General features: G+C 41.1%; 1 protein-coding gene across 3 annotated transcripts in view; it reads right to left on the bottom strand.

The window, feature by feature from the left end:
• The window catches only part of LOC149156549 (uncharacterized), a 37,552-nt gene extending 30,103 nt beyond the window's left edge, over positions 1–7,449 (bottom strand). The window contains exon 1 of one of the 3 annotated variants that reach the window (XM_089438277.1): positions 7,098–7,449. In XM_089438277.1, coding sequence (XP_089294403.1) covers positions 7,098–7,138 — 41 coding nt within the window. In that variant the 5' untranslated portion in view covers positions 7,139–7,449. The remainder of the gene's footprint in view (positions 1–7,097) is intronic. The other 2 variants (XM_089438278.1, XM_089438276.1) reach the window with 2 other exon arrangements.
• Between the last annotated feature and the right edge of the window lie 6,881 nt (positions 7,450–14,330).

Genomic DNA, 14,330 nt, shown 5'->3' with positions numbered 1-14,330 from the left:
TATCACATACCCCAAATACACCAAACGTTGTTGTGCAAACTCACACTTCTTGAGATTTGCGAGCAGTTGGTGCTTCTTTAATGTCTCCAGCACCTGCGTCAAATGTGAGATGTACTCCTCCTAGGTAGCATTGTATACCAGTATATCATCCAAATAGACAATAACAAATAAATCTATAAAGGGGCGCAGTACATCATTCATTAATCTCATAAATGTAGTTGGTGCATTGCATAGGCCAAATGGCATGACTAACCACTTATACAAACCTCGCCTGGTTTTGAAGGAAATCTTCCAAGTATCTTCTTTTCTGACTCGAACTTGGTGATATCCAAACTTTAAGTCTAGCTTGGATGAGTAATTTGCATGCTGCAATTGATCCAGCAGATCATCTATCCTAGGCAGGGGGTACTTATTCTTGAGTGTGATTTTGTTCAATGCCCTGTAGTCTATACACATCCGCCAAGTCCCATCCTTCTTTGGCACAATGATGATAGGTGACCCACATGGTGATGTACTTTGTCGAATGACACCCTGTTCCAGTAGCTGCTGCAATTATTTCTTCACCTCACTTGCTTCTATAACGGATTGCCTATACAGCCAATTGTTTGGCAATGGGGAGTTCGACAATAGTTGGATCTTGTGCTCCACTTCCCTATTAGGTGGTAACCCTTTAGGCTCTCAAGACACATCCATATATGCTTGTAGCATCTCTTCCAATTGTTGTTTTTGTTTCTTAGTACACCCCTCAAAGGATGCCTTGCCTCTGACTAACTCTTCTACAAACGGATTTTCTCTTAAAAACAATAAAACATACTTCTTGCTAGAACTTATCAATTTCTTGTGGCTTGGTTGGCACTTACCAACAAAATTTCCAACTTGCCTTTGTGCGCATTGATGGTAAATTACATGAAAAACAACGAGAAATTATGGCTGGGAGCATAGAAAATGAACTAATTTTGACCATCCGAGAGGATTTACTAACCGTTGATCTGGGACTGTTGATTCGGGCTGATTAAACCTGGGTCGTTGATCCAGGTCATTGTATATCGCAATCGCAACAAAGAGAGGGGCCTTAATCATGTTTCATAGTGTTTTGCCGACGAGTTGGGCCCGAAACTTTATCAAGCACAACTTATAAAATATCGCATCCATCGCAATCGCAAGCCGGAAGGGGCTTCAGCGGAGAAGAAACTTGTGACTTGAGCAATCCCCAATTGCGATATCGCAATTGGCGAGCGGAGACTTATCGCAATCAGCAAGGGGAGACTAACAGTTGTTTTATTGTTCCATGCGATATGCCGACATCGATATGCTTTGTGGTGTGAGGATGGATGGACGTGAAAAAACTTTAAAGCATAATACATAACACATCGCCTCCGGGATGGGATGTTAACACAGACTTGGACCCGAAAAACTTTAGAATATAACTTATAAATCAGTCGAGTTCGTCGCTATCGCAATATGGAAGGGGCTCTAGAGTTGAATTGTCGTGTGAAACATGCGATTGTGATCGCGCGATTGCAATCGGCAAAGGGAAGAGGTTTGGGGGCACGACAGTATTGAAACTTCCGACATGGTGACACGTGGTCTGCGGGCTTAGTTTATCGCAGCGGGAGTGGTGCGGGGTTTATGTTATAACTTATATATAATGCAATATATATAATAAAAAGAATGGGGCACACGACTAGAGTTTCAATGTATAAACAAAATGGAAATGCGGCTAAAGTTGGACTATGAAATGGATTTTGGCTAGAGTTTGAAAATGAGTTTTTTCCAATGAAAAAAATGGGTTTTGGCCAGGAATCAGGATGTAAGGATTCTTCCAAGGAACAAAGGGTTTTAGATGGAATGAGAGCATTTATGAGAGAAGGTTGAGGGAGGTATATGGAATATGAATGAGGATGTTGAAACAAGATGAAATCTCCTTGAACAGTTTTTCCCCTAATTACTACTCCCATAATGATTGACCATAAGTGATGTCATGACTCTTTTTGACCATTTTGATGACTTGACCTAATAATGACACCTAATGGATTATGAGACTAATGATTTGGACCTTTAGACCTTTGCAATAGCACTGACCATGAGATGATGACTGAGATGGTGATCAAGACATTTTACTGATAACTCATCACAAGGAGTGATGGCATGACCAAGATGCCATTTTGACCATGAAATGAAGGGAGTAGTAACATACCTAGACACACTAACCAGTGACCAAATTTTTATTTGAAAACCTATTGAAACTATAAAATTTTGACCTAGTACCCTATCAACCATATTGAAAAAGTACATTTGATCACTGGTCACTGGTAGGACTGACAGACACTAACACTTCCAAGTTCATTTCAATGCATCACATCATATTGCACTAGACTGAGCAGCTACTTTGCCTATCGCACACATTCCTTATACTTCATTCCAGATTTCCTTCACTTCCAATACCACAGAGCTTCTCTCAAGCTTCTATGTCCTCCTTTGCTCAACTCCTCACCATTTTAGCTACATAAAACGCACAAGACAAATGTGCCTCACCAAACAAACACACGCTCATCGCACACTTCCAAACTTCTCCAACTTATATATACTAAATCAAATCAACCAATCATGGTTGGGCCAACACTCTGTTGAAAATCAATCAAACAACCTGTATTATTCTTTCACTTTTCTTGCCGGAAATCCAGTCTAAATAACCCATATATATTTTCTTTCCATGACCCCTTAGTCCCTGTGGGCTTAAACTTTAGGCCCACAAAATCTTACAATATGACCATCTTCAACATTTCTTAAATAAATTTGTATCTATTCAACTAATTGTTTTCCTAAAAATCTAGATCCAACCTCATTTAACTAAGTCGTTACTCTCGGATGTGGTCAAAGCTCAAATATTATTGTATCCGGATAACTCTAGAGATTCGTCCCCTCGTCCTTTTTCCTTTTGTACCATACCTAGATTGCTTCACGACCTGAATAACTCTTTAAACAGTGATGTGGGGTCCACAATTTTTTTCTTGCCAAGGCATTGATCCAGAAATCCAGTCTCCGGCCCCATTCTAACTGACCCACCGCAGTTGCATGCCTCAACCCCTAGATGCCCAGATGGGCCAGATTCCTTTCGAAGCTTGGCGTGAGGTCCACCTTCACCTCGATAGTTGTGCCAAGTCCTTGATCCAAATAAAGGTTCGGCCCATTCTTAACCTGCCAAAATGCTTGTGTTGCTTTATCCCTGGATACCTAGATATAAAGGCATCAAACCTTGACGCCAAACTAAAACCTTAACCAAGCTTACCGTGTGTCCTTTGTACCTGTCTATTTGGTCAGCCAAAAACACACAAACCACGTGCCACATGTTGACTGCTCAAGCTACCATGTCACCAACCTGTGCCACCTGTACCGCCACGCGTACCTCCAGCTGTGCTTAGGGTCCACCTAACCTTGACGCCAAACTAAAACCTTAACCAAGCTTACCGTGTGTCCTTTGTACCTGTCTGTTTGGTCATCGAAAAACACACAAACCACGTGCCACGTGTTAACTGCTCAAGCTACCATGTCACCAACCTGTGCCACGTGTTAACTGCTCAAGCTACCATGTCACCAACCTGTGCCACCTGTACCGCCACACGTACCTCTAGTTGTGCTTGGGGTCCACCTACGCCTTTAGTCAAAACCTGATCCGATATTTTCCTTCAGTCATTCTTTGCTACAGTCCCAGAGGCCTAGATGCCCAAATGCAAAATGAAGCATAGATTTCTAAGCGCATCCTGAATGTCTTGGGGGCCTAGAACTTTGACAAGGCAAAACCTTTACCCAACCCCGCTGGACTTGGTCAAATCCGAGTCAATCCATATTCAAGTCATTCGTAAACTACATATCTAGTGCATGCTCGGAGGCCCAAATACCTCCTCTTGTGGCCCACTACCTTGCCACATCGACATCCCAACTCAATTGCCATGTCATCTGTGCCAACCAACAAAGATTTGCCACATGTCACCTACCACTTGTCACTTTGGCCACCCAAAAGAACCGAATCCACCTGCCACATGTCCTCACATCAAGGCGTCACATCCCCAACATGAGCCATGTACACTACACTGCCATTGCCACCTGTCTCCAAGTGTTGCCTTGTCACATTGGGGTCCACTAGTTTGGTGTTGAGAAATCAGGATCTGGGCCATTTCTTAAGTAGTTGCCATGGGCAAACCCGGATGCCTGGATACCCTCGTACCTGCTAGATTTTGTCAAAGCCCAAATGTATCAACATAACCCAGTATTTGCCCATTTCAAGTGTGCATGTGAATGCCCCCCAAATGAATCTAGATGCCTTGAAGCCTACTCAAATTTCGTACTTCAAAACGGTTTTATTTTTCACTCCCTCGGAGTTAGACTAAGTGATATAAATCGTTGGAAAGCCCTTTGAAAGGGCTATCTAACCAGACAATTTTCATGCTCTTTCAAACTAGGCAAATGTAGGCACAATCCATACAGAGATAGACTACTCAAGCTACACATCCAACACTCAGCAAACAAGCCAAAATTCCAAGTTCCAACACTCAAGAATCAAAGACAACTTCAAGTATACAACAATGACATCAATGACAATGGATACTTAGGAAGCTCCCCCTGAACTTGACATCAATGACAACAATCTGCCACCACACTCAACAACTCCTTCCTCCATTGCTACCATTCACAGCCATATGCCTTTACCTAACACTTTCATACCTCCACTTGTGTGCCCCATTCTCCCAAAGAAGCTCTATATTGTTCTGAAAATCTTTGAATACACATCATCAACCTTACCTCTGGTCACATGGTTCAATGGCCCTGATGTATTTGCATCACTGTTGCCATCTGGACATAAGTTTTGCAGGTCTCCGAGTAGAGATTGCTTGATTGTTGGGTTTGGACCTTCTGAACCACTAACATTGAAGACCATATCAATAATTCATGCTAATAATGTTATTCAGTCCAAAATTAGCTTGATGGTTCTGTTGAAAATGAAAACCATCTGAACTGCCGAATTTAACTCATGCAAATTTAATATGATTTGCTCCAAATAATTCAGCTGAGCAAACGAACTACTGAATTTCCAAATTATTGGGGCCTCTTCAGCCAAACTTGGTGACTACGGTTTTTAGTAGGTGTAGTGCACATACTTGACATGTTCATCCATTGATTTGGAGACTACACCTTGAGTCAAACTTTCAATTGAGTGGGCAGGGACTCAGCTAAAACAAGATTCACAGATCCCACAACCTGGAGACTGAGAACTTAATTGTAGTTGTTCGTGTCTTCGATTGTTGAATGACACTTAAATTAGGTTTTCGATCTGTTGAAATCGATAACCCAAAGCCAGTCTAATGTAAGATAATTTGGAGAAATTGTCGTATTACATCACCCCAGGTGTAAGATCCCTAGCTAGCCAGTGCAGGAAATCACAGTGTTTTGTCGTCAATGTTGCTGGGATACAACTTAGCCCATTCATGTCAGGCAGTGTTACTTATAAAAGCACTTCTTCAGTTTGAAATCTTTATTAAACATCAAATGGTGACTGGGAAGCATAGTTTAAATTTTGCTTCTTCAAATTCAAGACTATAAACAAAAGATAGAGTCTGCATTCAACCCGTTGCCACTTTCTTTTCTAAATACAAAAATATAAACAACTGCAACAAAGCACCCTTTGTCACATTTCAAGCATGTAAAATTGTTGTGTACTGAAGATACTTCTTTTCAGGAGCGACAAAATTCAAAATGGGTGGTTTAAAATAACTGTCCATGATGTCTCACGAACTGACTTCAAAAGAAAATAGTAAAGATTTCTAATGCAGGGGCATTTGCCTATTGTTCGGCACATAGAGTAAAGTTGTAAACGATGGTCCACTTGAGATTAAGTTTTAATAAAAGGTGCCTTCTTACAGATGAATAGGTACAGAAGAATTAACTTTATTCTCTCCAGCTGGTTCAATAAAAACTCTAGAGTCAAACTCGTACACTAAGGTTCAATCCAATTTACCATCTGCTGTGTCAAAACTATAACCTTGAGCCAGGTAGCATCGAGTTGGCTCAATCAAATTAATAATGATCTTTGTCCTTCATGCTGTGGTGTATCCCTGCAATGACCCAGGTTCAAATCCCAATGGATGTGCAAATGGTGTGCTTACCATTGCAATGAGGCAAACAATATGCACCCCACAGCAGTGCTTCAAGTGTTGTATAGGTGGAGATATACATTGTTGAATATACACCGGGATACACAACATTTATATTCAACAGTGGATATCCTGACCTATACAGCATTCAATGCACTGCTGTGGGGGTGCACATTGTTTGCCCTGCAATGACCCGGGTTCAAATCCCAAAACAGATGTGCATAGGGCAATGTTGAAGAAGCGTTAAGACAGCGTTTGAGACGTTCATGTATTTGGCTGTTCCTGTTGTGCAGGAAATGAAGTTTCACTTTTCCTCGTCTAAATAGAGGACGTTGCACTTGATTATAATTATTATTTTTAATGGACCATCTTTAGTGTCAAAGCTGTAAACTTTTGGGCCAACATGCACATTTCTACAATGCTCCTTTAAAAATAATTCCTCAAGCTTTCCATGATTCAAGCTTCAACATGAATTCTAATTTGGCCATGAGCCCCCCAATATCATACTGGCATGGGGCATGGATCATCGTTTCAGTTTAGCATAAGATAAAAGTTCCAGTATGTGCCCTAGAGATCCAAGAGGAAACCATCCTAAACCCCGTCCCTATCTCGAACAACATTTTAAGTTCTGATAATGAAATGCCCAACTCACAGTTCTAAAAAAACAGGGCAGCTGTAATAATATTTTTATATCTCCGACCTTGGTCAGAGTTTATTTTTGCTAAACAGAACCCATATATATGAAATTCAGCTAGCTAATTTCCCATGCTCCTACCCTAATCCCTTTCAGTAACCAATCTATACTCACTCCAAAATACCAGATCACACCGACCCAAGGATTCATCACAGCATTGGGTAATAGACGATATCAGACGATATCATATAAAACTGGAAAATTTGCAGTTTATAATTTCCCATGAAAGCATTCTGACAATCAGCTTAACTTACCCGATATCTTCTTCTCCTCTTTCTCCTCGTGTTTGCCCCATTATATGCTATGAAAGTCAAACCGGAACAGGAAAAACCTTTAAAGGCGACAGAAAAGAGGAGAAAATATCAGACCAAGCTTGTGATGTCGTAGAGAAGGCAGGTGCATCTCAAGTCTCATCACCATGGTATAGGGTCAAAGGCTGTCCACTCCATTCTTGCTGGTGTCCTTTCGAGCGACTGGATTACTGCAATGGTCCAGGAAACCCATACGGGGCACGTGGGCTGAACATTTTTTGGGTTTCGTGATCCAGTGTGAGCTCGCCACCTGCAAGATCGCATTTAGGAAACGTGCCCTGTACGACCTGTGACAGTAACTTTGCTTAGTGACATCCACGGAGCTGTAGTAGATGGACATTGAACGGCGTAAAAAGGGCTGTTAAACATCAAAAAGCATAGATCTAGGGAGGAGTTAGTATAATGGGTGAAGCTTTGTTGTCTTATATGGTCGGATTTAATGTTGTTTCCATTATTTTATTTTTGTATTTATAGAGTATGTTGGTCAGGAATTATAATTATTTCTTAGAAATTGTTAATTTTTGTAGAGTATCTAAATAATTTTGGATATTGTTGAATTTATCCAGGGTTGAAAAGAAATCAAAAATGCATTACATTAATTACAAATCTATTATTAGAAAGTGAGAATTTGTTAAAAAGAGATGTTTTCGAGAACGTATATCAATCGTCATGTAGAATCTAAATTGTGTGACACATGCAAAGATGTTATATCTAGGTGATTTAGTTTTACGTGACACAAGGTATGTTTAATTGCATAATAGATTCACTATTGATAAATTTTATGTCGATTTCATATTTGCGGTCTTCTCTTTGGTGTAGCTTGATTTTAAAATTTTAGTTTATGGTGACACAACAAGTTTATGTTGTCTTTTGAATTAACTTTGTTATGTGTATCACATCATGCCATTCTTATTCCTAGTTTGTTGAGATAGGTTCCCATATCTATGTAATATCTATGTATTTGGTGGTGAGATTATTTAATAATTTGGATTTCACAACTTAATGTTGGATTTGTGGTTTTTTTAAGTGGATTATATTACTTCAAAATCATAGTTTACATCAAAAAAAATTATAGTTTATTTCGGTTTCTCTTGGGGAGATTGGACCATAGCCAAAACTGGACCCTACGAAGGGTTAGAAGAGACAGACATGCCATAACATAACAAAAAATAAACATTCATATACTACAATATGGATCCATCCATGATCCAAGTGGATATTGGTGGCCTACCCGCCTATTCCACCTAGACCTCTATTCGGTTTCATTTGTTTCCTTGATTATAGCAGCATTTACTATTTTAGCAATTTTTCAGGTCCTGAACTTCTGGAGTTGTTTTGACTCCCTAAACGACATTTTTTTGAGGTCCACCGCAAGCAGCAAATCCTGTATTACTCAAAAAGATCATTCCAACAAGGTATTGTACGTGCCAAACGGAGATCATATGACCAAGTTATGACCCCGGGAAGTTGGTTGCCCAACTAACCCCAATGGGGCCCACAAACTCTTAGTGTTCCATCTCCTGGGTTAGGGTTTTGGTTGTTTAGGGTTTTCCCTTGTTGTTGAATAATAAAAAGGCCCTTGAGCCTCATTGTAACACAGTTTAGAGGCATGTAGCCGCCACATCTCTTCTTAGAGATAAGCTACCATCGATCGAGCTAGTTTATTTCCATTATGTATGTAAGCATATTTCAATTCCTTGATATTAATGAAATGAAGTTCTATTTCTGTTGCATCTCGATGTTTATGTTTGTATATGTATTCTATTGCGTTCCTATATAAGTTTAGATTGATCTGCTCTTTCTTTGTTTTTTTTTCGCATGTCCCCAACGAGGTCAGGGTATAAGGAGTTAGGGATCAAACTAGTAGAACCTTTGCAAGACCAATCTGACAAACCCCGACGGCCTCCCATGGCGGAAGAAAAGAAAGTCGAGGGAGCAGTAGATCCTTTCAAATTATTGCTCGAGGAAGCCCTCGAGTGACAGAGGAACGAGATGATGGATAACTTTGCCCATATCCTTCAGCGGCTACCCACACGCGATGCATCTTCATCCAGCAGCTGCTCTAGAGGTGCCAATCCCTTTAAAGTACAAGTCAACTTTGACATTCCCATATTTGAAGGCTAGATAGATGCAGACGTTGTAGATAGATGGTTAAATCTGTTGGAATGATATTTTTCGATTCATGACTTTTCCAATCAGGAAAATATTACTTTTGCACTCCTCAAAACTTCCCCCCATGTCAAGGACTAGTGGGAAACCTACTGTGAATAGAAGGACGAGAGTGAACCCTCATTGTTTTCATCTGCACCCACTTGGAATTCTTTCTAAGACGCCATCAAGGAACAATATTCACTTGTCGGGAGCTATGAAGATAAATACATAAAGTGGACCTCATTGCGGTAGGGAAGGGACCAAGATGTACTGGAGTTCACAAATATTTTTCATACCCTTTGGATGAAATTGGGTATCAAGGATTCTAAGCGACATTTGGTACTCAAGTACTGTGGTTGTCTACGTAAGTACATCCAAGACAATATGGAGTTCCTGGACATCTCCTGGCTTGGCGTCGCCTATCGATACCTTGTCAATATCAAGCAGAAATTTAAACAGAAGAAGCAAGACTTTGGATATGTGAATATGAAGCAAGGGAAAGGCACCCCCAAACTGCAGAATAAAGGACAAAGCCAAGATGGGGCAACCTAGGACAACCCACCGAAGCCGCAAGCAAAGAACAACACCACTAAGACAAAGAAGGACATAAGGAAATGGTGTGAGTTCCATAAGAGCCCCACTCACAACACAAGTGAGTGTCGAGTCAAGCAGTCACTGGTGGTCAAGCTGAAAGCTTCTGAATCATATGCATATTTTGACTCTGAGTCAGAATGCGACAAGAGAAATAACAAAGGGAAACAGATTATTGATGCGAAGCCTAGTGCCATCATTTCCAGAAGACTGAGCCCAAAGATCCAGAGGAGGGGGAGCGCTCTTCCACTCACAGATGTGGGTGAAGGGTTTTCCGCTGTAGTTCATTACCGACAGTGAGAACCAAAAGAACCTCATTTAAGCAGAGGTCGTGAAGCGATTGGGTCAACAGACAACACCCCACCCGCAATTATACACCATCGGGTGGCTTCACCAAGGATGAGATCTTTGTGTCACCCAACAGTGTTGCCTTCCATATAGCATCAAGCCCTTCACAGATGAGGTATTGTTTGATGCTTTTCCTCTTGAAGTGTGTGATCTATTATTAGGCCAACCATACTTATGGAAACGACATGTTCTGTATGAGTCCAGGCCTAGCATTGTTATTATTTCTTTGGGTAATAAGTTATACATGATACGAGAGGTAGCACCACCTGTCATCATCTCTTTGATCTTTGTGAAGTAATACAGTACGATCATTTCCCATACCAAGAAGTTTATCTTCCTTATGATTCGTCCTTAGAGCAAGAAGAAGATTATGGCCACATCCACGGCCTCCATACAAGGTTCCTCCACATAGCAACAGTAGATGAACAAGGTCGTGGAGGATTATAGGGACATCTTCACCTCACCCATAGGGGTAACCCTACACTGTTAGGTCAAACACTCCATCAATCTGACCCCGGACGCGTCGCTACCCAACGGGCCGATCTATCAACGCTCTATTATGGAGAACGATGAAATAAAGAGGTAGATTCAAGAGCTGTTATAGAAAGGGCACATTAGGCCAAGCTCATCACCTTGTGGGAGCATGATCGTGTTGGTATAGAGGAAGGATGGGAACTGGAGACTCTGTATTGACTATCGGGCGTTGAATAATATCAATATCTGGAATAGGTATCCAATCCCACAGATTGATGACCTTATGGACCAACTCAAGGGGGCAAAATATTTCAGCAAGATTGACTTGAAGTCTGGTTATCACCAGGTACCAATTGAACCCTTTGATGTGTGGAAGATTGCTTTCAAATCCAAGGAGGCATTTTTCGAATGGTTGGTCATGCCTTTCAGATTAATGAATGCCCCCCCAACCTTCATGAGGTTGATGGACGACATCTTGCGGCCCTTCACCAACTCATTCGTGGTAGTGTATTTGGACGACATCATGTTCTTCAACCAGAGTTGGGAAGAGCACCTCCACCATATTTGACATGTCCTAAAAAACCTACGATAACATAAATTGTGTACCAATTTGGAGAAATGCACTTTTGGTGTGACCCAGGTTCAATATATAGGGTACATCATTGATGAACGGGGTATGCATGTGGACCTGACCAAGATACAAGCTATTCGGGATTGGCCAACCCCAACCACTCTAACAAAGCTTTGTAGCTTTATGGGTCTTGCCAATTTCTACCATAGGTTCATGTTGGGGTTCTCTCATATCACTTGGCCTTTGAGTCAAGTCAGCAAGGGTGGAGCCAAAGAAAGGTTCTTTTGTTCTGAATCCCAACATAAGGCGTTTGTCAAGTTGAAGCGTCTCCTTTGCCTTGCACCACTACTCACATTACCAAACCTTCAACAATCATTTGAGATTAAGACAAATGCATCTAACTATACTATTGGTGCATTTCTTACTTAGCAAGGGCATGCAGTGGCATATCACAGTGAGACACTTTCAAACACAGTCTGAAAGTATCCCACCTATAACAAAGAGATGTATTCCATTACGTAGGCATGTCAGTAATTGAAGCATTACATTATGGGGAAGGAAACGGTCATCCACACAGACCACTGGCCCCTGTAGTTCATACAGACACAAGGAAAGTTGCAGAATGATCGCCATCAGAAATGGTCCACATACTTGCAACAGTTCCATTTGAACATCAAGTACACGAAGGGCAGCACCAATAATGTTACAGATTTCCTCAACCGACTGCCGATCATGGCGTTGACCATTGTGCTCAACTCTTGTGGACATGAGACTTCAGGGTAGCCACATATTTATAAGATTCATCCAGAATTCAGCAACACATACCATATGCTCCTAGAAGGCAAGCTTTTTCTTGATTTTCACCTCCAAGGTGCACTGTTATGCCACTTAGGACACCTATGTGTTCCTTCAATCAAGTGTGCCAAGATGATTTGGGAGGTGCACTACAATCAAGTTGTTGGACATTTCGAAGTAGAGAAAACAATGGAAGTGCTACAAAAGTATTTTTATTGGTTGAACCTTCGACAGGATGTTGGGAAGTACATTACAGCCTGCATTGCTTGCGCCATTTCCAAACCAACCATCAAGAAGCAAGGCCTATATACTCCTTGTCCTACTCCTAGCCAGCCTTGGGAATCCATCTCCATGGATTACATGTTGGGCCTTCCTTCTACTAAGCATGGTAACAACTGCATTTTCATGGTCGTCAACCGATTCTCTAAGATGGTCATTCTAGCGTTGTGCAAGAAGAGTATCACAATAGAAGCCACTGCTAAGCTCTTCTTTGAACGAGTGTGGGTACACTTTGGGATCCCATAGTCCATTATCTCATATCAGGATAATAAGTTCATGAGTACATTTTGGTCAAGCCTTTGGTTGATGTTGGATACCTAGTTTACTAAGTCCACGACCTTCCACCCCCAAACTAATGGCCAAACAGAGGTCGTCGACAACATGATCATGCATATTTTGCGCATGTACAACTCGAAGCATCCACGCACATGGGATGAAATCCTCCCCTATGTCTAGCATAGCTACAACAGAGCTCTCCATAGCTCAACTGGCCACAACCCCTTTCAGGTGGGATTGGGATTTTGTTATATACCTAGGGAGGATAATATGGGGTACAAAGGGAGGTACCCAAGGTAATAATTTAATATTGGGTAACAAGTAGTTAATAATAATGTAATGGGCCCATGCTATTAGTTCGATGGTATGAAGGAACCATGGTAATGACCCATGGTATTGTATGTATGCGGCCTATATAGAGGCTGGAGATTCCACATGGAGAGGTGTCAAGGACTATTGTATGAACAGGCATATGGCTTGTGGAGTGTTCTCCTTCCTTAAGGAGTGAATGTATGGCGTTGCCCTACCTTAAGGGTTTTTGATCAATAAAGAATCATTTCATATTATTTCTGGGTTTATTTATATTATCATATAATTTTGGGATTGATATTCTTGGGTTTATTTCCATTATCAATACTTTCATATCAGATCTATAACAAGTGGTACCATAGCACTTTCTTGGGCAAAAGTGGAGAAATTTTTATTTTTTTTAATATTTTGTAGGAATTTTTGGGTCGGTGATTTTGCAGATCAAATCTGTACATTTTGGGGCAAAATATGCAAAATATAATTGCAGATCTGAATTCTTTGTGAAAAAATACCCGATTTCAAAAAAAAAATTGGCCGAATTGGAGTCCGGATGAAGGAGATATCGTTGATCTAAAAATCAATGGTGTTGCAGACAAATTTTCGGGGCAGCAAGTTTGCGACGCAGATCTGGACGTCTTGGTGCAAGATCTGCAAAATTTAATTGCAGATCTGGATTCTTTGTGAAAAAATACCCGATTTCAAAAAAAAAAATCAGTTGAATCGGAATTCGGATGAGGGAGATATCGCTGATTTAAAATCAGCTCTTTTTTCAGAAATTTTGGTGACGGCGGGAGAGTTTACTATGTTGGGTACCTAGTTTACTAAGTCCACGACCTTCCACCCCCAAACTGATGGCCAAACAGAGGTCATCGACAACATGATCATGCATATTTTGTGCATGTACAACTCGAAGCATCCACGCACATGGGATGAAATCCTCCCCTATGTCTAGCATAGTTACAATAGAGCTCTCCATAGCTCAACTGGCCACAACCCCTTTCAGGTGGGATTGGGATTCCAACCACTATGTCCCATTGATGTGGCCATACCATTTGCAGCTACTCAGGTAGATTTATCTCATGTTCAGGTTGAATTTGAGAAGGCTAACAGCTTCATTGAACGCATTCAACACATTTGCAAGTAGTTCCATGACATATTGGATAAAGCCAATGCTAAATACAAGCAATGTCATGATCAACATCGGGTGCCACACAAGTTCTAGGTGGGCGACAAAGTTTGATTACATCTGCAGAAGGAGAGCCTCACTAGGGCCCACCTCAAACTTTGCACACTCTGATATGAGTTGTACACCATCACCAAGGTTGTAGGGGACAATGCCTTCAAGCTCAACATTCCACCATTCCTTGGACTGCACCCGATAT

The sequence above is a fragment of the Pinus tabuliformis genome, chromosome 9 (assembly GCF_031772625.1).
Source record: "Pinus tabuliformis cultivar Carrire ecotype Pingquan chromosome 9, CPIR1, whole genome shotgun sequence".
In the NCBI taxonomy this organism is placed as follows: Eukaryota; Viridiplantae; Streptophyta; class Pinopsida; order Pinales; family Pinaceae; genus Pinus; species Pinus tabuliformis.
The sequence above is the reverse complement of the archived record's forward strand: the minus strand, read 5'-3'. Positions and strand labels throughout refer to the sequence as shown.